The sequence below is a fragment of the Marmota marmota genome, unplaced genomic scaffold (assembly GCF_001458135.2).
Source record: "Marmota marmota marmota unplaced genomic scaffold, marMar, whole genome shotgun sequence".
Lineage (NCBI taxonomy): Eukaryota > Metazoa > Chordata > Mammalia > Rodentia > Sciuridae > Marmota > Marmota marmota.
This window is the reverse complement of record NW_025999982.1, coordinates 22,024,577-22,050,445: the sequence shown is the minus strand read 5'-3', so window position 1 is coordinate 22,050,445 and position 25,869 is coordinate 22,024,577. Positions and strand designations below refer to the sequence as shown.

The following is a 25,869-nucleotide window of genomic DNA, read 5'->3' as shown; positions in this document are numbered from 1 at the left end:
AAGATGGCTGATAAAGATTGCATCCAACTTTAGCAGAACTGTGCAAAATTTTTTCTTTGTTTTGATGTTTCAGTCTGCAGATGTTGGCTGTGTTTTTTTGTGTGTGTGTGAGGAAATAATGGTGTTAGCTATGAGTTTTCTTGGAAAGAAAGAGCTTAAAAGCTTTGGAGTGCTGGGATCACAGTCTGTACAGCCAAATGAACATGGATGGAATGTTAGGTGAAGTCCATGGGGAGTCGTTCAACAGCAGCATCTGGAAGGAAACAATAAGTGACTGGAGGGTTTACTTTTCAGGCAAATGATTAAGAGGTGATTAAATGAAGGTGTTAGGATGTGAGGGAGGGAAGGAAGCACTGAAGGTGTATATATAATATGGAACGGAGGGATTATGGAAAAGACTTAACAGAATGAACTGTAGATCACAGCTGAACTTATAAAAAAATGGAATTGGAATTTGGACAGCACAGCTTGTAGGTATCACATGAAATAGAACATGAGATTCACATAATGCAGAACACGCCGGGAAGTACTTTTTTGGAACAGTGAAGGACAGTGATGATGTCTAGTTATTCAGAGCCACTGGAAATCATTTCTTAGAGCTGGAAAGACATCCTGCTATTACAACTTTATAGTCTTACTCCAATTATATTGGCCCTACTTTAAAGTCCTAAGAAAGCTCTGGGCTTTGGAAATGGAAATCCAAGGCTTTGATCAAATGAATGGTTTTGGTTTAGCAGTTTGATACTAACTCGTTCATAATGCAGCAGTGTTGCTTTAAATTACTTTGAACAAATATTTCTTTTGACTCTACTTATGAATAATCATGTCTTCCTGCCTACTCTCAGTTGTGAATGAATTTACTCAATTAAGGAATAGAAAAAATAAATAACTAAACGAATCTCTCTGTTTAGTTTAGAATAAGTGATAAAGAACTATTTTTCCCCCCAAAAGGTTCATATTTGTTCTTAACAAAATCAAGTTTAAATCTTAATACGAGTCTTCCTGGTGATACACATTTGAGCATCTTGGGAAAGTTGGAATTTACAGAGAAAGAGGTAAAGCAGCTTTGTGGAAACCAATGTCCACATCTGGCCATGGTCATCTTTCCCAATGGTCACTTAGAGGCCCTTTGTTCTTTCATGGATGGAGATTTCATAAACACGATGCTCATCCACTACACACATAAGAACTATATTTCATTAGCTGACATGCCTTAATTCTGTTACACAAAACCCCACATTTAGAATAATTGCAGGTGATTTCTGGCTCAAGTCTAGCAAGATCCAGACTCTTCCTTGTTGTGTTGCTGCTGTTCTCTAGGTCCTTTTTGTTTAGCTGTAGGATAGAAAAAGAGACCACAAGAAGACATTCACTTTTTTACCATTTCAAAAAGTAACATGATTTTGCTTCACTCCTTATCCAGAAATCCCTTTTATAGTCAACTCCAGATATGAGGGCGGCATGAGAGTGTGGTCTAACCCTGTTCATGGCAGTCTGTGCCATATAGATTTAACCTTCCTGCCAAATCTTCAGGCAGTTATTTACATTTAAGAAAGTGTAAATCAGGCTGGGGTTGTGGCTCAGCGGTAGAGCGCTTGTCTCGCATGCTCAGGATCCTGGGTTCCATCCTCAGCACCACGTAAAAAATAAATGAGTGAAATAAAGGTATTGTGTCTAACTATAAAATAAATATATAAAAAAACAAAATGTAAATCTAAGTGAGCACATGCAAGGACATACTGGGCAAGTTAAATAGAGGGCTATATACATAGTATTTGCTTCACAATACAACTTTTTAGAGCAAAATTCTTTTTTGGGGGGTGTTGGGGGGGGACTTCTCCTGTTTTTGAGATGATAAGTCTCATTTAATTCTTTTAAAATAATTCTCTGTATGCTCCACCTCTCCAGCCTTAGTGCATATCTATCTCAGCGATGGTTTCCTTGGATGGCTCAAAGAAGTCAAAAACCTAAGGAATTCCATACTGCTAAAATGTTCCTTAGGATTGGTTCCATTCATAGGTTAAAGGTGTGAAAATGCCTGCCTGCCCTTAATGTTTTTCTGGGCTATTTTAGAGTGAAGATAGCATTTATATAACAAAGACCAGCAAGGCATGGTGATGCATGCCTATAATCCTAGCAATTCAAGAGGCTGAGGCAGGAGGATTGCAATTTGAAAGCCAGCCCCAGCAACTCAGTGAGGCCCTGAGAAACTTAGATGCTGTCTAAAAGAAAAAAAAAAATAGACAATTAAGACCATAATCCTGACTAGATTAGGAACAGGGTCAGTTAAACTTTGATGAGATTTAGGAAGGAACAGTCAGGATACAATACTTCTGCTGATGATAGACCCAGAGAGAGATAGAAGGAAAAAAATTCTCTTTTAAAAATGGATTTGAAAACGGCTTTTTTTTTTAAACATGATTTCATAGTTTTCCCTGTATGTAACATTTCTCTGGAAATGCAGATTTATAAAAACATGGAAACTAGACAAAGCTCAATATCTTGGGAAGCCTACATGTTGGAATTAAGGGACTGGTGAAGGGATGGTTTTGCCTAAGTATGATTGTTCTTGGTCATCATATTAACAACCAATGGAGGAATTGTGGGTAGAGGCAATGGCCTTGTTCTGCCAATATGAAAGCTCTGTTTTCTTGTAGGAATAGAATGGATGTGTAATCTAATTAAATATTCATTCCTTCAAATTATATTTTGTAATAAATTTAATTAGGATATTTATGTAATTTATGGTCAAAATCAAGACACTTTGAGAGTAAAAGGAGATAATATTATTTGTCCTAGTACAATAGGTATGGACCAGGACCACTTTCAAATGAAAAGCTTATGACAATGATTCAAAGAACAATAAACCTTCAAAGTATTTAATGGCCCTTACTTTTTAAGAAGCTTTCATCCTTATCCTCAACTTACAGTTTAAATTTAATTTAGTGTTAAATAAAAATCGACAGAAACACTAATCTGAATAGGCATCCCTTTACATATTTAAGTTATAAAATTGCCTATTAGTTGTCTATGGCCAATATGAAATATTTCTAGTACTTTTAAGCCTTGCTGGTCCATCCTGTAAGCTGCTGCTTTAATCATTTTGTGGACCCTTTTTAAGTTCTTTTTGTCTTTGTAACTGGCGCCTGATGCAAGACTGGGTTCTCTAAACATGGTTTTCAGCCCAATCCTGAGGAAGGCAGGAGTATTTCAGATTGCGCCCAATACATGAAACTTATCTAAGCATACTGTTGTTGCCTTGTTGAGCGATAGGATAGAAAGTTGTAGAATGAATTAGGCAGTCTTTAAGTATAAGATGCACATTTCAGTGCTGAATGGGCACCAGCTGTACTCTGCACAGGCAATGTGATTTATTGCCTAGCACTTTACTCCCCTGTATATGGAGAACATTTAAGCAGAGCTAGATTTAGACTTACATGGAAGGAACAAATACACAGGTGAGATGATTTAAGAAGGATCAGAAATTCAGCGGCCCCAGACCACCCCTCATCAGCCTGCTCACATTCCCAACATTAGAGACACCTCTGGGGTTCAAGATATGTTGTCTCTAAAATGAAATAGGCCACCTGGAAAGGAAAGAATAATAAAGCCAGTAGCAACCTCATCAGCTGGGTACAGAGCCCTAAGGAAACAAAACACATTTTAATTAGAATTGGGGCCAGGAAAGGTCAGTGTGTCAGAAAGTGAAGCCAGGTGAGGAGTCAGTGAGTTAGCAGCAATCTAGAAATTACCGACTGTGGAGCTGGAGTTGATGATGGCAGGTTCTGCCAGGGAACACGGAAGTGCTGCCAGGCTCCCTGAGATGGAGTAATTTGTTATGGTTGGCCTGGGGTTAAATGTGGCAGGCAGTGAGACAAAGGTAAGTGCCCTGCTTTAGAAGCACATCCCTTAAAGTGATAAACAAGTTAAACAACCGTATGCTATAAAACAGTGATTGGAAAAAAAAGGTGTTTTTTCCCCCCACATATTTTTGATGCATTATAATTATACATAATGGTGAGATTTGTTGTTACATGTTCATATCTGCAAACAATATAGTAATATAACATGGTCAATATCATTTCACAGTATTTCCTCTTTCCTTCCCCTCCTCCGTGCCTCTGGTCCCTTTTCTCTACAGATTTTCATTGGAAAAAAGTCTCTGTATAAAGATATTTAGTATAAATCAGCATTCGTAAGTGAGATGTCAGTTTTGAGACCTTGCAAGTAAAATGGAGAAAGCAAAATATTGGTATCGTTTGGGTGATTGAATCTAACTTTATAAAGTGTGAGGCAGCTTCCTGTAGGAAAGAATTTAGTCGTGCTCTGGGGCAAGGTAGGAAAGAGTTTAATGGAGATGGAGGTTTTGAATAAATTTAACAACTTGCTTTTTCTTACATTTGGGAGTATTTCCTTTTTGTAAGTATTCTGTCTACACATTTTACATTGTTGAACTTTTAGGGGAAATCAGGATGTAAGGTACATATCTGCCCTGCTAGGCCTGAGAGTTAGGAGATTTACTCTGACATGGTTAAAAGTTATTGTCCTCTCAGGGCCTCCTCTTGCCCTCTTTGCCCAAATTATTCTCATCCAAGCTTCCATTATCGCTCATTGGAGTTTCCATAACCTCCTAATTTTGTGGTCTCTGTGTTTCCATTCTTCAGGTCCAAATACCATCCCTTCAGTCTATTTCCAAGATAATAGCTAGAGTAAGCCCAAACAAATGAACCTCAGATCACATCTCTCCTCTATTCCAAAGCACTCCCGCGGCTTTCCATCTGCCTGGGAATAAAAAATCTTTACCTGGCCCTCTCGGTACCTAGCATCCTGATTTTTCAATTACTTTAGCCTTTGGTTGCTTTTTCTCTATTTAACTCTGGCCTTCAGGCACTTCCTAGAACAGTTATTACACTGGGCACATTTCCTGCAGTCGACTGGGAGAATGTTGCCCTGGCTGATCTCTTGACTAACAGGCTGCTCCACAATATATTTGTCCAGCTTGGCACACCTCCCCACCACCCACCTCTCTTTTTTTCTTTTCTTGAACTGTAACTTCTGATATAAAACTATAGCATGTCTTCTATTGTCTTCTCTCCCCTTTCCTTGATTTCTTTTTATTCATAACACTTATCCCTGTGTATTTTAATTATTGCCTTTTGGGGGGCAGTGGTACCAGAGATTGAACTCAGGGGCACTTGACCCCTGAGACACATCTCAAGCCCTATTTTGTATTTTATTTAGAGATAGGTTCTCATGGAATTGCTTAATTCCTCGCTTTTGCTGAGGCTGGCTTTGAACTCTCAATTCTCTTGTCAGCCTCCTGAGCCACTGGGATTACAGGCGTGTGCCACTGTACCTGGCAAATTTATTGCCTTTTAATTTTGCTATTGTGTGTAAATTTCATGAAGACAGGACCTTTTATCTGTCCTGCTGTATGCCAGGTATCAATGCCCATCCAATGAATGAATTAAAAAAAAAACAAGATTTTAGATACAAAATTTCACAGAACCCCTTGTCATTGCTGCTTATAATAATCACAGTATTTCCTCCTTCTGATTTAGAAAACTCCCAGATGATCCTGAATATTGGTAAGTATTTGGACCTGTAGGGTCAATAATTTTGATATATTGTGTCCAGTAAGACCAATATTAAGGTTCAACTCACCCCAGCCAACTCAGGAGAACCTGCACAACAGATAGATGTATATTCTTTTAGGTGATGGGACTTCTTAATCCTTCAGAAATGGAATGGTGTTCAGCTAACCATCCTTTTGTAGAAGCTTCTTTCCATATTTAGCTCCCATTCAAAGTGTTTTTAAAGGCTTCTTTTAGACAATTAATGTACATATAATGATTCCAGATGTTTTTCTCCAATGTATTAGGGAGCATTATGTGTAGTAGATTTTTGTTAGTTTTCAAATATATAACATGAATGTGAACATATTCCATTATATGACTGATAGAAAGTGTTTACTAAGCATGTTCTATATAGCCAGCTCAGCATAATAAAGACTAAGGGTATCAGAAAGTAGAGAGAAATTTTATTCTTGTTTGTGGGGTTGTTGTTGCTGTTGCTGAATAATAATAATAATAATAATAATAATAATAATTATTATTATTATTATTATTATTATTTTACATAGAAATTTTAGGGAGTAGAAACACTAAAGGAAATGAGCCACAGAGATATGGGTGGGAAGAATAGCCCAGCAGGGGGAAATTCAAATGCCCAATTGTTCAAGTAACTGCAAAGAATTTGGAGTGACTGGAGCAAAGGTGAAGGACAAGTAGAATAGGCTGTCAGATAATAATAAGGTGTAAGATCATGGAGGGCATTTATATTACTCATTTTTTTTTTGTCACTGTGACAAAATATCTTAGAAAAGTAGCTTACAGGAGAATAGATTTATTTTGGCTTATGGTTTCAGTCCATGGTTGCTGGGTCCTTTGCTTTGGGTATGAGGTGAAACAGAGCATCATGGCTGAAAAGTTTGGTGGAGAACAGCTCCTAACCCCATGGCAGTCCTAAAGCAGAGGGAAAGGTGGGGAGGGGGAAGAAAAAAAAGAAAGGTCCAGGGACAAGAACAACATATATCCTGAAGGACATGGGCCTAGTGACCAAACTCCTCAAAGTTTCTACTACCTCCCCACAGTTCCAAAAGTTGGAGTCCAGGCCTGTAGCACATGGCCTTTGGAGGAACATTTTAGATCCATGCCACAACAACCTCCAATGCCACGACAAAGACCAAAAACTTTTGATTTTTTACTGAGGAAAATGGAAAGTTGTGGAAATTGTATTGAATGGAAAAGTGATGTATCTGGGAATGTTTCAAAGTACTATCAGGCTGCTGGCTGCTTTGGAAAGGAAATGGCAGGAGTAGAAGCTGAGAGAATACTTAGCATGTTCTTTGCAGTAATCCAGGTTAGAAGTGATTATTTCCAAGATAGAATTTGATCTGCTGATAACCTTAATATAGAGTGTCAGAGAGAGAAAGAGAGAGGAGTCAGGGTGAATCTTCATGTGGGCTTTAACAATTTAAAGAAAAATGTGGATTTCCCCGGAGGTGGGGAACCTTTGGGAAGAAAGATTATAAAGAATGGACTGTCAGTTTTACACAGAACCCTTTAGACCTAGGCAAGAAGACCCTCCGGCTCTGGGCATCATGCCTAAAGGACCTCATGTATTGGCATAGCTTCTTCAAAATTGTTCACATCCCCTCCACTGCTTTGAGTGTTCTAAATATATTTCATTACCCTTATAATTTGTCCCACATGACGAAGTTTCTGAAAATTTCTGATGTATTTTGAGGTCACAATTTTTTCCTGTAACATTACCCAGTTTCAAATGGAATAATTGGTGTACCCCAAGAATGATAAAATGACTAACTGGGCTATTTAGAGGCTTTGTAAAGTCTCTTTAGTCAAAAAGCCTCTTTGGTCAAGGATGTAGGTCAACTCTCATGTTGTGATATGAACATCTAACAATCTGCTAGCTGCATATCACAAGAAGATCTGCATCTAAAAAAAAATAGATCTTCTATTCTCAAAATTGGTTGTAAAGCTGAAAGGAACATCCCTGAGGTGAAAGGAGAAATTAAAATCTAGCTTGAGAAGAGGACATGGGCTTTTTTATAGTACTCTTGTCTTTGAGTATGTGATGCCAATCAGAATTATTAATGTATTTAATTTGCCTTTTAAATTAGTATTTTTTCCATAAAAACATTTTCAACAAGTAAATAGCTGTGACTTCTGTATTCGTTTATAGCATTATTCAGTCAGGTTTTGAATATGAGCTCTCATTTTTCCTGACATTGGAGTGAGTACCCCTCTGTTGCCTTTCACAAGTTCAAACTGAGGTTGACATTGCCAAGTGGAACAGGATGGGTGGAGTTGATGGTGTCAGCACTGGAGGTGGATAAAATTGTTGGCAAGTTCCAGAATGTCTCCAAAGTGTTTGGAGCTCCTTGCTGAGAGATCTTGAATAATTTCCATGTAGGATTTTGATTGTGGCAAGGACTGTATAGGTAATCAGCTCCACTGTTAACAATGATCCCTTTCATTGAAAATTTTAAGCTGGTAGGTGTATTTTAAAATGATAGATAGAATAACTTTAAGCTGTCATTTTTGCAAAAATATTTTCAAAACCCTTTTTATGTCTACACGTTATATTTATAGGCAAACATTGCTCAAATGGCTCTTCAGGAAGGACAATACTAAATGCTTTATATTCATATTCTCATTGAATCTTTACAATGAAATTATGGGCCAAGTGTCATTATTATTCCCATTTTGAACAGAAGAATAATTAAATTATATTTTCCACATTTGTGCAATAGTGTCTGCTACAACCTAGTTATTTTTCTCTAGATATTTTTTTCCATCACACTAGACGGCCAACTACAGTATTGTTAAGAAATTCCTCAGATTTGCTTTAGTAGTGGTATTGGAAATGCAGCACAAAGAGTAATGAATGCTTTATTTTGGGTATATTTTAATTAGAGTAACTCCTTTGAAATTAATTACTATATCCAATAAGCTTTCTTTAACCAAGATCTAGCATAACATCTTGCATGTTTGATATGTAATCAATATTAAGAAAATGAATAAATGAACAAAAAACTATTGCCCTTATATTTATTTGTCTAATGGCTATTATATTTATGGAAAGCTTATATATGTACATATATATTCATATATATATATATATTATTTGGCAAAACTCTTTATAGCTATTACCTGAATTTATTCTAAATTAATAATAAATGAAGTACAGAGTGCTAAGAACATTTTCCGACAGACATGGTGGTGCATACTTGTGATCCCATTGGCTGAGGGCAGATAATCACAATTTCAAGGCCAGCCTGGGCAATTTAGTGAGACCCTGTCTCAAAATAAAAAGGGTCTGGGTAGCCTACTATGTACAAGGTTCTAAGTTTAATCACCAGAACCTCACAGGCAAAATAGTTTTTCCCCAGGATGGCAAATACATTTTGTCTTCTGTATCAGACTCAACATTGATAGAAAATGGGAGATTTACAGTATCTCTTTGTAGTCGATATTGGAGTAGATAGATATATTGAGAAGTCCTAGGTGTTACTTGGCCTCATTGTGAAAGCCTACTGTGTTTGATTACCATTGCCTGATCTGAGTTTAAAATGGAGAAGCAGTACGATTCATGCTTTGTATTTTAAATCTCTGCAGTAGGTCAACATGTCCTACAGAGATGGCATCTCCGCATTATTTGTCAGACTATTTAAGACTTTGAATTTAGTACTATTTAACAGTCACTTTCATTTTGCTGTATTTGGTTTTGGATGCCTGAATTTTTTTAAAGGTCCCCTGAATTACTTCTATAAATTCTTAATGAAGTTTGAGTTTCCTTTAATATGGTAAGAACTTCATTCATTGACATAGTGAAGCTATGTGATATTTTTCAGAATGTCTGGATTTTTCAGGTCTCTTTGAAATATAACAGTAGAAGAGTTAATATAGCTTGAGGAGAATTCTATAAATCTCTACTGTTGCTTGTCTCAAAAAAAATAAGAGTGGGGAGTGGGAGGAATATTTTATTCTCTCCATCAGATAGAAAACAATACAATTCCTTTAATCAGTGGCTGCTTGCCATACACTTGAGGCAGTGTTAATTGGCTTTTGCCAAAAATAACACAACAGGTACAGAATCTACATTTGGAGTTGAGGTTTTGGTAGTTCTCTGACATCCTTAAAAGTGTTAACATCTTTCTGGCTTTGGTAAAGGCTGTATTGGTCACTAAAATAGATTATGATGAGGCCATCACTCCTTTACTTTAGACACATACAGATGACATAATCTCTTCCATTTCCCAGGATGTTTTGCTCTCTCCTCTTCCCCTACCCCTCTTTCTATCCCTCGCCCCTTTCCCCTTTTCCTTCTCCACATCCTTACTCTCTTGGCTGAAGGGAATAAATGAGCTCTTTCAGAAGCTTCTCTTTGCCCTTTCCTATTGTGACAGTTTTATATTATGGGTTAAAGAACCAATATATGGCGGTATCTGTTTCGTTACCAAATGTATCTATTCAATTATACACTTAGGGACTAAAGAGAGATTAGGTACCTTAATAATACATTACAAAAATTATTTTGCATTACAAACTTACTTGGTTTTGAATGCATTCTTATTAAATTGCCACAGATTGCCTTTGAATTAACCCTGAAATATGGATATTCTGGAAATAGGGTTTCAAATATCAGCTTTGTTTATTCAGCTCTTGGTTACAAAGAATCACCCAGGGAGAAAAATATCTTTTGATTACTCTGGAGGACCAAGGTTTCTGTGGATATCTGCTATATCAGTGATAATGGTTTACATGCTTCTGATTATATTGGGTTAAAAGAGAAATTAATATCCAAGAAATAACAAATAGCAGAGTGTAGAGAGTTTAACATTACCACAAAATGCACCATGTGCATATTTCAGATGTGATGACAAAAATAGATTCTTTTGGAAAAGCTGATATCTAATGCCCCCTCAAGAAGTCCAATTTAATTTCAAAAGAAAATCACACAATTTCCTGATCCACACTTCTCATCTGTGTAGTGGGAGCATTTGATTTGGCCCTCAGAGTCATTCTCCTTGGGAATACTGGTTATGAAAGAGCATATTTCAACTTTACACACAAAAAACTACTTCTCAAGAAATGAAGCCAGTGGAATATATACAAACTGGTTTAGAAATTTCTACTATGGTAGTGTTGTGTAGGGAAAAAAGCTATACTTGTAGGGTAGATAATAAGAAATGACACTTATCACCATGAATAGGTTGACTGTATAAAGGCATCCATTATTACATGCTTGCACACACACACACACACACACACACACACACGATTTCAGAGTTCTACATCAAATTATGCCTTCCTTTTATTTTTATGCACAATTGAAAAATGTGAATAAAGCAGAACACTTACATTTTATGTAAAAGTAAGGTTCATTACTATTTTTTCAAGCAAAATTCAATAGTTGACAATGTATTTAATCTCATCTTAAAGAAAACTAGAATCAGAGCCAAGGAATTTAGCAAGGTAAACTTAGAAAGTCATTTAATCTCTCTTTCATTTCTGCCTTACTAATAGGGTGGCTTCACAGATGAAATGGAGATAGAAAAGTTCTTTGGAAAAAATACAACATATAAATGCAAGATAGTATTTCTTTTATTGTTGCTCTATGAAAGTGAACCACTAGAAATATGATGCCAAATGTGGGCACACACTCAGCTGTATAACACAGCTTTTTGAACTCCTCACTCTAGATAATGCATCTTTTGTGTTCGACTAGTATCATATACTGTATTGCACACTGAACAGGATACACTAAGCTCAGTAACAGGACTTTTACTGTTATAAAAATAAACTTTAGAATATAGACCTGTTTAAGGACTATGTTACTAACTTCTACGGCCGAATATTTTAAAACCTCAATTCCTTGTAACTTAGAACTCACTCATGTTCAGTGTATAGATAAAGTACCCCCTCATTCCTGTCTCAAAGTAGCATGAAGACCCAGGTGCCACTAAAATGTTCACTAGCTATGGGCAAGAATTTTTGTTTGTCTGATTCCTTTCAAATACCTACTAACTATTATAACATTGGCTAATGTACTCGCTAAATGAAAGACTAGCCTTACTTATCTAAGTTTTAGGTATGAATTCATTTATTATTTATAATTCATTCATTTAAAAATGGGCCCATAATAAAAGAGAAATAGAGGGAGAGAGAGAGGCAAGCAAGAAGTATTTGCAGATATTTTTAAAAATATATGTTTCTAACAAGTATTATGGGATTATAGAAATTAAATTACTTAATTTTATCTGAAGTGGTTCTGAGTAGATTACACATGAAATCTTGGATAATGTATTAGAGTTTTGGTTGAGGAAAACAAATATTTTTGAGTATTAATAGTGGTAATTGTTGTAAAATGTTTCTTCTTTGTTGTCTTGCATATGTGCATGTCTTAGTAGCATGGCATTGAATGCCTTTTCTTGATTATCTTTCAAGGGTGTTCATCTAGCAGATTGCCTTGGAAGATATAGTATGTCCATCTGGAGCAAAGGCAGGCATGCTTGCTGCCAATAGGAAATGCTGAGATTCCCAAAGTGCAGCACTGAAATACAACCCACCAGACATTAACATATATTAACTAAATATGTGTGATATGAGAGCCCTTTCTTGGTGATCTCTTTCTAAGCATTACTACCACAGATTCACACATAATGATTAATGTAAAATCCCTCATGTTGTATAAGTACATGAGGCTGGGGGTGTAACTTAGTGGTAGGGCACTTGCCTAGCATACACAGTACCCAGGTTCAATCCCCAGCACTAAACACACTCTCTCTCTCACACACACACATACACACACACAAGTAAATACAATTGCACATAATTTCAATGTGGCTATTTGTGAGTGCAAACTATCCCAGACCTAAGTTTAAAATAAATAAATAAATAAATAAATACCCAAATTCATAATCTTCTCATCAGAACATAGAATATGCCTCTTCTCGGATACTCCATCTTCCGTGATTTCCTTACCATCTCGTACTGCTTCTATCTAATTGGTCCATTTATTACTCGTTACATTTTGGCATACACCCAGCACCTATTGCAGTCTGTGACACAGACTGTGCATAAATAATGATCCGTTGATTGTATTGGGGAATATCTTTGGTCACTAGCTTAATTCAAACTGTCTAGAAAGACTGAAGAGTAGCATTAGATTCAAGAAGAATCTAAAATCCTATCAAATGGTCACACATTCAGCTTTGACTTAAATGACCATAGTGTTGGTTTTCTTCATATTACCTGTGAATAATTATCCAAATTTATCACATTGATGCAGAGAAATGTACCCAGCTCTTTAATTGTACTCATTGTACACAAGAATTAAAAAACACTATGTTCCTTCTTTGGGTCAAAATTTCCATTAAACACAGAAATACTCTTTGTCCATGTATGCTGCAAGCTAATTGCTGTTGAAAATGTAGTTTTGTGAAACAACCATCAATAATGAGACCACATGTATTAAGGCTGCCTGGTTTTGTTTCAGATTTTGTTTCATTGCTGCCATTTTAGGACTAGAAAGAGAAATGAGTGTCTCTCTTTTACACTATATTCCCATGCCATACATTTTCTTTATTGCTGGGTTGACATTATAGGCACTCCATAATTAGGCATGGTCTCACGACTACCATTCAGAACTGAACCTAAATCAGAGGACTCATGTTCCCCTCTCAACTCTACACCCTCCTGTTAATTTTATGCATCATAACCTTCACAGAAGATGCAGAAATGAGAGTTGTCTTCCTTCTTGGCTAATTTTTGTTAACAAATTGCCCCATTTTAGGGAAATTGTAGAGGATGGTCTGTTAACATTGTATCAGCGACCATCTGGGTTCTTCAACTGAATTAACACAGAATAGTAATAAAGCCTGTAAGAGTTTTAAACACTAAAAGGGCCAGTGAGCCTTTTTCTGTTATAGACAAAAACTGCATCCTGTGTCCAAAACAGCCACTTCACCATTGTATGCCAGTTATTGTCACAAGAACAAAGTGAGACAAGATGAATTGATCAGCTTGAATTTGTCTTTACTGATGAAAGGTACAGGTCTTGTGAATCTGGGTTGATTCTATCAACTATCCATATGAAGAACTTAATGATGAGTTACCAACACTTCACTCAGAGAAGAGATTATGTTGGTACAGTCTATAAAGGGTAGCTTCTTTGTCATTTAAACTGTGATACAAAACAGGCTATTTCTGTTTTTTTCTTATATTAAATAATAACCTTTAAATCAATATATTTAGAAAGCAGATGCCTCTTTTAAACTAGGTCCATCCTGCCTAGTCTAGGGACAGAAATTCCAGAAACCAGCCCATTTAGTACCTCAGAGTTGGGCATAAGGTAGAACAAGGTATTTCTTACAATGGGCTAGAGCTGGGGTGTTGGGACGTTATTGAGGCTTATGTTCAATAGGAGAGTGTCCATCAGGAAGCAGTGTTTGTGTGGTAGCTCTGTTGTGTGACACAGAGAAGCAAATAGCATACTTTTATATCTAACCTTATCTTTCTGTGCATGAGCCAAAATACCAAATCTACACTCAAGTTCAGGGAATTGCAGGTGGCAGCTGGTATGACTCTGTGTGGCAGATATCTGCTAATAACAATGGCTTAACTTTTATTTTAACAAAAATGTGATCTAGGAGCTGAGGCTGTGGCTCAGTGGTAGAGCGCTCACCTAGCATGTGTGAGGCACTGAGTTCCACCCTTAGCACTACATTAAAAAAGATAAATAAACAAAATAAAGGTAGTGTGCCCATTTACAACTAAAAAAGAAATCTTTCTTAAAAAGGTGATATAATTATATGCAGAATGATTCAACAGATTTTCTCTTTAGATCCTGAGTGAATCCCTTATTTCACAATTTTATTTTTAGAAATTATTCTTTTGAATTTAAATCATAAAATATCAAGCAGTTATAAAAATATGAGTTCATGTTACAAATATAAGTAGGGTATTTAGATTGTATCATTATGTTGATTTCTTACTGTTATTGCTTTCTGGATGAGGCTTTATTTAATATAGTATAATTGTTTAGCTTTTTAAATAAGAAAGTATGACAATCTAAATGCTATATTTTTCTTGTCTTTATATTTTGCTTTTCAGGAATCATCCCAGTTATCTGGGCTCCCTGAATATGTTAAAATAGTAGAAGTTGGGCCTAGGGATGGATTGCAGAATGAAAAGGTAAGTTTATATTGGCTTTACTGAGTGTATTTCAAACACTCAGTTTAAATATCAACATTTCTTAGGATGTTAAAGACATGTTTGTTTTCACTTGCTACTTGAGTTTATAAATCACATTTCTTTTCAGTTAGGAAGTGAATTTCTGTTTGTCAACAATAGACCCCAAGTGACTTTACTTATAAACTAACTTTTTATGTTTTTATAGGTTATAGTTCCTACAGACATAAAAGTTGAATTTATCAATCGACTTTCCCAAACTGGCTTGTCTGTAATAGAAGTAACCAGCTTTGTGTCCTCCAAATGGGTGCCACAGGTATTTAAATTCAGTTTCTTAATTAGACCATTAATTTAACAAGAGTTATTTAGTAAATACTCTGATAAACATTAACCTGATATAATTGACTGTAATTATTAACTGTTATGGTTTAGATGTGGTGTCTTCAGAAGCTCATATGTGAGATAATGCAAAAAGGTTTAGAGGAGAAATGACTGGGTTATAGCATTAGCCTAATCAGTGAATTAACCTCTGATGGGATTAATTAGGTGTAACTGGAGGCAGATGGGATGTGGCTAGAGAAAGTGGTTCACTGTGGGCATGGCTATGGGATATACATTTTGTATCTGGAGAGTGGAGTCTTTCTGCTTCCTGCTCATCCTGTGAGCTGCTTCCCCCTGCCACACTCTCCACCATGATGTTTTGCCTCATCTTGAGCCCCCAGAAATGGAGCTTACTGTCTATGGACTGAGACCTCTGAAACTGTGAGCCCCCAAATAAACTTTTCCTCCTCTACAGTTGTTCTAGTAGGGTCCTTTAGTTACAGCAATGAAAAAGCTGACTAAAACACTAACTTTCCATACTATTACAGAGAATTAGCTATGCCCTGATATGATTAAAGCAAAACCCCTTTGATGGAATTATTTATATGAATTGAATCCTAAAATCTACCTTGGAACTCAGTACTAATCCCACACTAACATATGGACCAATGTAATGAGTCCAAGTTAAAGCTCTTAAATAGAAATTTAGGTACTTGCCTTCCATTTATCATTTTATGACTTACTTTATAAATAACCTGAATATTTCTTAGGATGTTAAAGCTTTCATAAAAAAAAAAAAACAAAAAACAAAAAACAAAAAACAAAACAAAAAAAAAAACTTTAGGCTTTATTTTTTTCATCTGATAAAAGGAAATGATGATAAGTGGCCTGAACTGCCCCACAGAATTTCATATTAAAGGATGAGAAATAGCTATATGCTCCCTTAACTTTGATTCTTTCAATGCTTACATTTGCTAGAGATAAGACATGAAATTCATCAAAGATGAGATGAGGAAAGTCATCCATAGTCTTCTCTGGAGAATTGATAAGATAATAGAGCTTTATCCAGAGTTTTCAGGTATTTGGCAACAGTCCTTGATTCTGAGAATGGATTCTAGTTTTTTTTTTTTTTTTTTTTTTTTTTTTTAAAGTATTTTTTTTTTGAGAGAGAGAGAGAGAGAGAGAATTTTTTTAATATTTATTTTTTAGTTTTCGGCGGACACAACATCTTTGTTTGTATGTGGTGCTGAGGATCGAACCCAGGCCGCACACATGCCAGGCGAGCGCGCTACCGCTTGAGCCACATCTCCAGCCCCTGGATTCTAGTTTTTGAAACACAAGTAGCATTTAGCAACCAGGACAGCCCTTTCCTTTCCTAATCCAGGGCCTGTTCTCCAACATGGAGAGTCTCTCCCCATTACTTAATTTCACTGATTATTTCTGATCCCACTCCCTGGCTTCCATTATTCTCTATTCTTTCGTTTAGTTTATTCCCCTAGATACTCTCTTCCTGTCCTCTCTCACATCTTTTCATGACCACTGACTGGGTTTCAGGTTCTTCTCAGATTCTGATTCTAGTGCTGTCTTCTATCTATGCTCTCTTCTTTGACTGTCCTTCCTATATCAACACCCACCTCTAAGATGAGTGCAAATCAATACTTGTAATCCTACCATCTCTAATATATCTCACCTGAAGGTGTCTCTGGCACCTCAAACTCATTGGGCTCAAAATCAAGCTCACAGTGTCCACCCTGCTGTATATGAAGTGTTCCCTTTGGAATCTTGGACTTTAATTTTCAAGGGACTCTCTTTTTTATTCACTCAATTGCTATTGTAGTCAGGGCTGCTATAACAGAATACCCTAGTTTTGATGGCTTGGGTGAAAGATTTATCATAGTTCTGGAGGCCGGGAAGTCCAAAATCAAGATTTCAGCAGAGATGGTATCTAGGGAAGACCTACTTCCTAGTTTGCACATAGCAGTCTTATTGTATCTTCATATGTTGGACAGAAGAAGAAGGAAGCAAGTTCTCTCTTGTCTCTTTTTATAAGAACATTGATCTCATCATATCCTCTATCATCTAAAACCTCCCCAAGCCTCACCTCCTAATACAATGGAATTTAAGATTTCAACATGAATCCTGGGAGGATTCAAACATCCAGTTGATAACAATTATTGACTCTTAGAATTCTTATTCCCCGGTATAGTCTCTTTTTTCAATCTCATATTAGTAACCAAGACTTTCATTGACCATAAATGATGTTCCTAAGCATTGTCTCTCCCTTTTGTCCATGTTTTGCTTATTGTGTCTACAGTAATTGTTCAGAAATATCAGCCTTTGCAACCTCACGTTCTAAGTTCTTTTCTCCCCATTGAAAGAGCCTGGAAACTTTGGTCTGCTATTCAAGTCCTCCATTTGCAGCCTCTTTTTCTTTTCAGCCTTAACTTCATTACTCTATTTCACTTTACTGAAGATCTTGCTAAACCAAACTGCTCCTTGTTCCTGGTTTTCATGTCCTACCCATTTATATATACACTTGTTTTTTTCATCTAAATTTCTTCATTTTTAAGCAGTTATTACAGAATGATGTGAAAATGTTAAAGTCCTTTTCATTACAATGCATTTGAGGTAACAGAATCTGCAATGGGGTTTTCACTTATGTGTCACTTTTCAGTTATCTTTATTTCTCCTCAAAACAGTTATTTTCCTCTATCCCACTGTCACTTTGTATTTTATAAATATTCTCCAGTTGTCTACTACCTAGACCATGAGCATTATGAAGATCAGGAGTTTTATTTATCATTGTATCCCCAGTGCTTGGGATATAATAAGTAGGTGCACAAGAAATTATTGTGAAATGAATAAGGAATCAGACTGAAAGAATAATAAAGTATTACTTTCAGTTATCTGGTATGGGCAAGTGACTCATTTTTATTCATGTATTTATTCCTACATAATTAAGGGTATACATATTTCCCTTAGGTAAACAAGTAGGTTGATTATTCTAGGCATGTTTCCTGTAGAGTTTTATTTTGCAAAATTCTCATTGTTTCACTAGCTGTCATTGTTTGTAAGGGAGTGAAAATCCTTTCCATCTGTAAGTCTCTATGAATTTACTTGATATTTGTTGTTGTTGCTGTTTTTTTTTTTTTTTTTTTGGTCTGTGCTCACTTCACATGATATGCTGGTTTAACTTTATAATTAGGATTAGGAAAGAGGACAGTTCTTGATAATATTAACCAATGAATATTTCAAATACCAACTTTTGCTAATCCTCTTCAAGATTGTTTTTCCCCCTCAGCAGAAGATAAAATATTCTTCCTGACAATGATTCTCATGGTCATATTCTGTTATTATGCAAAAGTAAACATTGACTGATGGGTTATTCTTCAGACCCATCTATGAGGGCATTTAAAAAGATGAGCCTGGAATCATTTCTAAAGGCCATACTTTTTCTTGCACACCTACAAAAGAGAAAAGATGGGCAAAAGAAAAGGAAAGGCAGTCTCCTGTGAGCAGTAAGTGGAAAATGCCTCCTGGCCTCCCTTAAATAGATATATGTGATAGGACTATAAAATCATATGATTTATTCTGAGTTTGGTCGTGAGTTGAATTTGTGACTTAACCTATTGAGATTTAATGAGCTCTTTCTAGGCTCAAGGTATTATCAAATAAGTGGTTGGATTCCCCCACATAGTTCTAGAGGACAGCTGTGGTGAGGAGAAATGCGTCTAAAACTGTGTCCCTGTTTGCATTCTGCCTTGCACTTTGAGTAAGCAACTTAACATCTCTGAACCTCAGAAATCCCAGCAGTAGTGCCTGCAGCACAGGGGGGTTGTTAGGAGGCTACTAGGACACACAAATGGTCCTTGAATGTGAATATCCAGAGTCTGGAGTACATGGTCACAGTGTTTTTCACAATGGCCGTACTATGATATATTTCATTTTAATGTTCATCTGGTTATATCCATTTCAAACCAAAAAGAAGTGATGTAAATGAACCACATGTCTGCAAAAAAGCAGTTGAGTCTGAATCTAAGATATGGAACTCATCTTCCTAAGTCATACCAGTCACTTTCTACATAACAAACTGAGTGATTTTCAAAAGGCAATCTTGAGGATCATCTATTTGTACAATTGGACTATTTAGATTTCAGTGAGCTTGCTTTTTAAAAAAAATTTCTTTTAAAATTTTATATCATTCTCATTTCAGAAGAAAATCATAGACCAGACACATTTACCTTAAAATAATATCTGAGGTCTGAGATTTTTTAACATAATTATTGTAGTACAATAGCTTATTTATAAAAGTGTCTGAATAAATTTGTTTCTAAAGGCAAATGTACGTTGTTTTAAATAGATATTCTCTGCATCTTATGTTTTTTCTTTTTTTTCCTACTAAATGTAGGTCATGGGAATATTACTCTAGTTTGTGTTTACATTGTTGCTTGTTCACTTATTTCTTTTTTTAGCATTTTGAGGCTTTTTTTTTTTTTTTTTTTTACAGCTTCCCTCCTACTGTTTTGTTTGGCAAAGACTTTCTAACTGAAACAGCTAAAAGAGAATTTCCACGGTAGCAGGGTGCCATATAAAACAGGATTCCACACCTATAATCTAAATGGCCAGAGATGATAAAATACCTGCCATTAAAAAATACATGTTCTTTACAACTTATCTGGAAAAAAAGTTTCTTTAGAGTGACATGTAATGTAAGAGAATTTGAAACAAGTCCAGATAGCCCTTTACTTCTATGGAATATGCAATAACAATAGAGAATAAAACCTGTTTATAAAAATAGATAGGCTCCTTATAACTTTGGAATGTGTTAGTAGTTATGGTATTTAAATTGTTATAAATGGAGTAATTTTAAAAAGTGATCTAGAATTTTACATTCATCATTAATTTACTCATTTGACATACACTTTTTCATTCATATGAGTGATTAAATGGAATATCATTCATTTAAAACCAAGAATATGCTAAATGTATCTAACATCCTATTTTTATGTATTCCATATGCAAAGGCTCAGTCATAAATACTTAATCCTTGATTAATTAACTTTCAACTATTTGATTAATTAATTTTCAACTATTTAAATAGGTAAAGTTTTAACAGCAGGATTAGAAATGCATTAGGTTGATAAAAGTAGAAGGAAAAGTAACAATTATTTACAGATCATTCTAACACTGTAAATATGGCCTAAGCACATGTTAGTTAGCCTGAGGAATGTGTAAACTTTTCCTTATTTTCCTTTTAGTGTGTAGTACAATTAGTTCTTTATTGGCAATGAAAGCACATTTATTGGTTTCAGGTTTAAATTTGCATGGATGAGATGCAGGAGGCTGTAATTTCTGCTCACAAGTCCTGTCCTGTCGTTTCTAACTTTGCCCTTTCTGAAGAACATGGGTGTGTGGAAGAGAGGAAATTGATAATGTAATAGAATATTTGTGTGTGTGTGTGTGTGTGTGTGTGTGTAAGAAAGAATGAGAGTGAGAAAGAAAGAAGTCAGAGAGCCCCAGATTGTTTGCTTATAAGACACAGCTAGCTGTCCGAGCAACTGAATCATTTTGGAGGGTTCCAGTGCATTATATAGCCCAGGGAAGTTGGCCCTGCCATCAATATACAAAAGATATTGGTGAAATTTACCAGGATCTTGGTACCTATTTTCTGGTGTTACAGGAATCCCTTTAATCAGATGAGGGGAGGGAGTGGTGGGACATTGGCCGAAAGGGAGCAAGACTTGACCCAAATTTTCTCCAAAGGAGTTTGATTTGGAATACTAAATTATCTGCTTAATACACTATTTTCTAATGCCCACTAAGATGCTGCCATGGAGGTCAAAGCTGCATTGTGACCTGTCACTGTCTTATCTTGTTACCTCTAGACCTTCCATGTATTTGTATAATAGAGATGGATCTGTTTAGTGACCTCAGTCAGCCTCAGGAACCAACCATTTCTAATCACCAAGAATATCCTGAAGTTCATATTTTTGTTTTTTCTATGAGTTCAAGTCCAGGTGCACATAATAATTCTGTTACCTTTAAAAATCTTTATATTAAGAGTTTTAACTGTATATTTTATTTAGAAGCTATATCTAAATATTATACTGTTTTTCAAACTATTTGAGCATACCGAATTTCTTGCATGTCAGATAAATGTTTTTTGTTCAATATTGGGTCCCAAGGAAGGACTGAAGAAGCTAAGTGCTTTTGTAAATGACTTTAGATGATTATTGGGGGAAATTCTGCTATAAGAATTACATTCATGTAGATAAAATACATTAGTTCTTCAAGAAAGCAGAAAATAAGCATATACTATTTGTCACCTCAATTTGTTCCTAATATTTAACAGAATGAACTGTAGACCCTTCAGATTGCTTCAACAGGTGCAAAGGTTGTCCACTGAGTATATAGCTTGTGACTTATATTCTGTATTAGTGCACATGTGTGTGTGTATGTGTGTTTTCAAATCTGTACAATTTCCACATACCCCTGGGAGCTAGTAAAATTGATCAGGTTCTTCTTATTGTCTGTATAATACTTAATTCCAAAATTTAGTGGCTTTAAACATAGCAACATTCATTTTTTTTTGTAGATAAAAAATTCAGGAATAGCTCAATTAGGCACTCTAGAGTTTTCTCAGGTACTAATAGACAGATGGCAGTCAGAGCTGAACAGATGGGGCTGAGTGGATGGGGCAATGGGGACGGGCTGGGCACCTCTCTTCATGTTCTCAGAGACTCTTCACAAGGTTCCTGATGGGATAGTTTGGACTTTATCACAGCTTGTTCTTTTTGGATATCTAATAATACAGCTCAGAGTCCCAAAGATGAGTGCTCCAAGAGGCAGGCGAAAGTGGTATTCATTTTACAATCAAGCCTTGTAAATTATACAGCATTACCTTTCCATGATCTATTAGGAGAAACAATGACAAAGCTTACCCAAAGCCTAAGGGAGGATAAAGGCACTACCTTTTTTTTTTTTTTTTGTCCCAGGGATTAAACTCAGGGACTCTTAACCACTGAGCCACATCCCCAGCCCCATTTTGTATTTTATTTAGAGACAGATTCTCACTGAGTTGCTTAGCACCTTGCTTTTGCTGAGGCTGGCTTTGAATTTGTGATCCTCCTGCCTCAGCCTCCTGAACCTCTGGGATTACAGGCCTGTGCCACCACAGCCAGCAGGGCACCACTGTTTGATTGAAGTGTGGCATTCTGGAAGGAGGGCAAGTGGCTCAAGGTCACTTTTTAAAATCTTTTTTTAAATGGCCTAGTAATTAACCTAATTATGTGGGTTTTTTTTCTTACTGATAATTAAAGAATAAATACAGTTTATAGAGAAACAAGCTCTGCATTCTGAAATGCCTAAATTCCAAGCAATACATATTTTAATGCTGCCATGATTACCAGTGCTTTTGAAATGAGGCCAGGTAGCCTCTCAATTAGATGGAACACATAATAGCAGTGCTCCTACCAACTCCCTTTACAAAATTGCTTTCCCTCAAATGGGATTGGGTTGAACATTTGAGGGAGAGGTATTGTGTAGACAACATGAGAGTGAAAACCTGCATCAAGGACCCTCTGCATTTTTCTCATCCCCATCTACAGTTAAGGTAGACCTAGGATGAAACTGATGAAGGAGAGTCATTGGCATGTGCCTTCATAACTATTTCTGTCCAGAAGTGAAGCCAGGCTTTTCCTGTACACCTATTTCCAAACAAATAGCTCAAACTAGAGAGGGTAATACTACAGGAGGGGAAATAACTCTTCTGCCAGAAAAGGAAGAAGGAAAAAGCCAGAAAGTAAAGGGCCAAAGTGAGAGCTTGCAATTTCTTTCTTTTACCCAACAGCCCCTGCAACATATCCGGAAAACAGTGAGCACACACTGCTGCACAAATTGCTGTGGAAAAATGGTTTCCATGTATTTCGGAAGCTATGTCTTTCACATGAGACCTGGTCATTAATGTCCCAACTTTGGATGGACACTGATACAGAAAATCTACTGTAACCTACCTCTCATGTCTCACATATGACACATGACTCAGTTCAGTGCCTTACATTATTTAGGTTTTGCCTACTTATTCTTGAAAGAAAAAAAAAATGTGAGGAAGGCGTTTTATTTTCAGAGCACAAGTTATTGTACTCCAGAAATGAAAAGTAGCAATTAGATTTTTGTTGATCTTTTCTTAGCACAGACCCTGCATTATTTTAAGTTGTGACATTAAAATGTGCATCAAAATATTCAATTTTCTCCTTTTAAATGAAAATAACTGTGTATTCTGAATATTAAACTAGACATTGTCTACGTTATGGTGTTAAAGTTGATTTATATCCTGTGCAAATGTTACTTATATAGTATTGGGACTCACTACATTTCTACATACAATGATGATCTAAATTTCTATATTTCTCTGATCAAGAAAAGAGAGGGATGTTGCTTCATCTTTTCTGAGTTTAAAGCCGTGATTAAGTTTATTTTATTTTATTTTATTGGTATCAGGGATTGAACCCAGGAGTGCTTAACCCACATCTTCAGCCCTTTTCATTTTTTAGTTTGAGACAGGGTCTCACAAAGTTGCTTAGGGCCATGCTAAGTTGCTGAGGCTGGCCTCCAACTTGCAATCCTCCTGTCTCAGCTTCCTGTGTCACTGAGATTTAAAGTGTGCACTATCATGCTTGGCTGAAAGCAATAATTAACTTGAAATGCGATATTTTAAAGCTGCTGCATTGTATAATTTTATCCCTGCTACTGTTTTCACAAGCAATTGCCTGAAGTATATTCAAAAAAGTTTAAAATACCCTTTGCTTCTCTTACATCATGATATGGAAATATGAACAAAAGTTTGGCAGGTGGGAAAACATTTTTTTTCTGTCTTTGAACTTGTTTAAGGATAGTATACAATAAAATAAGAAAAAAATGTGTTGTTAACATTGTTTGGTACTACTCAGCATTTAACAGTGACTTTTTCTGTTCCACTACCATATCAAAGAAAAAGCAAAGCTGATAATTAAAAAAAATAATGCCAGCAATTTTATTGGCTAGATTTTTTTTTTCAAGAAGAACATGTAATTTCAATTTATTTTGGCCTTTTCTCACATTAGGCTAAAAACAAATATATTAAAAGATTCATTATGCCAAGCTTGAACTACTTTTCAATAAATTTGTTTGATCAGTTACATGTTGACTAACAAATTGGTTTTCTTTGTTCTTTGATTTGTAAGAGTATAAAGCAAAATATTACAATAAAATATTTTATTTCATCTTTTATTCAATTTTATTGAGTTTATTATTTTCATCAAATTTTCTATAAGTTTATCCATTAAAAAAATAACTAAATTTTCAAAGTCACTTGGACTACATTAAAATTCCACTTTTGTTTCTGACCAAAACTTTCTTAAACTTTGGTCCCTAGTAGAGCTATCTGGATGCACTAACATTTGAGAGCTCTGTATAATATAATTGTATAAAATGTTGAGCCAAATAAAGGTCCATTTGGCCTAGAAAGACTTGACTCTGACATTTTAATGGTCTTTTTTTTGCAGGACTCTGAGTTTGTTGATCTTATTTTAGCAGAAACTCATTCCATTGATGTCTCTCCTGCTAAGCCACTTAAATGCAATCTACTCTGGGAGACACAGAGTGTGCCCAAAGGACTAGTTGAGGGGGAACTAAAGTCCTTCCAATGTGACATAGTTACAACTTGCTCACTTGAAAAATCACATCCATTACTCAAAACCTGGTTTAAAATATAAAACAGTAGGGTGTTAATGTGGTCCAATTTGCTCACCAGTTTTGAGTATGTTTGAGTAGAACTGACTTTTAAGAATTCATGACCCTTCTATACTGAGCATGATAAATAAACACATCATACCAGTTTTTATAAATAGATAATGATTTTAAAAGATATGAATTTTGCTGATATTTATAAAGAATTTCACTTTTTAAGTAATTTTTAAAAATAAAAGTAGTTTTTCTGGTTTTAGATACATGCATATCAATCTACAATTGTCAGATAAGGTTGCTGGAAAATCTAGAGGTAATATGGATTAAAAAGAGAAATAAATCTTAATGTTAAATGTAATATATCGGGGGGATAGTAGAGGATAGGAAAGGCAGCAGAATACAACAGACACTAGTATGGCAATATGTAAATCAGTGGATGTGTAACCGATGTGATTCTGCAATCTGTATACGGGGTAAAAATGGGAGTTCATAACGCACTTGAATCAAAGTGTGAAATATGATATGTCAAGAACTATGTAATGTTTTGAACAACCAACAATAAAAATTTAAAAAAATGTAATATATCTTCAAAATCACATTAGACAATAGATAAATGTTATATTTTAAAATCTACACACTAATGAAACTTATAAATGCTAGTATTTTACTTTTTTTACAAATTTGATTAAATAAACAGATAAGTATATTTCCCTTCCAGTATATCTATAAATAGAAAACATTTTATAAAGCATGTGATTTTATTACTCTTTTATATTTTTAAAATATCTATCCATTTCTCTTGAATAGGCTAATTTGGATTATTACTTTGTAGAATAATAGAATATTCTGTAACACCTATTGATTTTAGATATTCTTCATAGTAATATAGAGGACATTCTTTTGAAGAATTTCATAATGCCTTTGAAAAATTTGAATTTGCTATTAAAAAGCTTATAGGTTATAGTTAAACATTCGTTGTTATATCAATATGTTGAAGCAAATTCATGTTAATAACTTCATAACACGAATCCTAATTACTCTGACCTTC

General features: G+C 35.5%; 1 protein-coding gene across 1 annotated transcript in view; it reads left to right on the top strand.

Moving 5' to 3' along the window:
- Window positions 1–25,869, top strand: part of Hmgcll1 (3-hydroxymethyl-3-methylglutaryl-CoA lyase like 1) — a 133,623-nt gene that overhangs the window by 14,876 nt on the left and 92,878 nt on the right. The window contains exons 2-3 of the mRNA XM_048805735.1: window positions 14,700–14,780; window positions 14,986–15,093. Coding sequence (XP_048661692.1) covers window positions 14,700–14,780; window positions 14,986–15,093 — 189 coding nt within the window. The remainder of the gene's footprint in view (window positions 1–14,699; window positions 14,781–14,985; window positions 15,094–25,869) is intronic.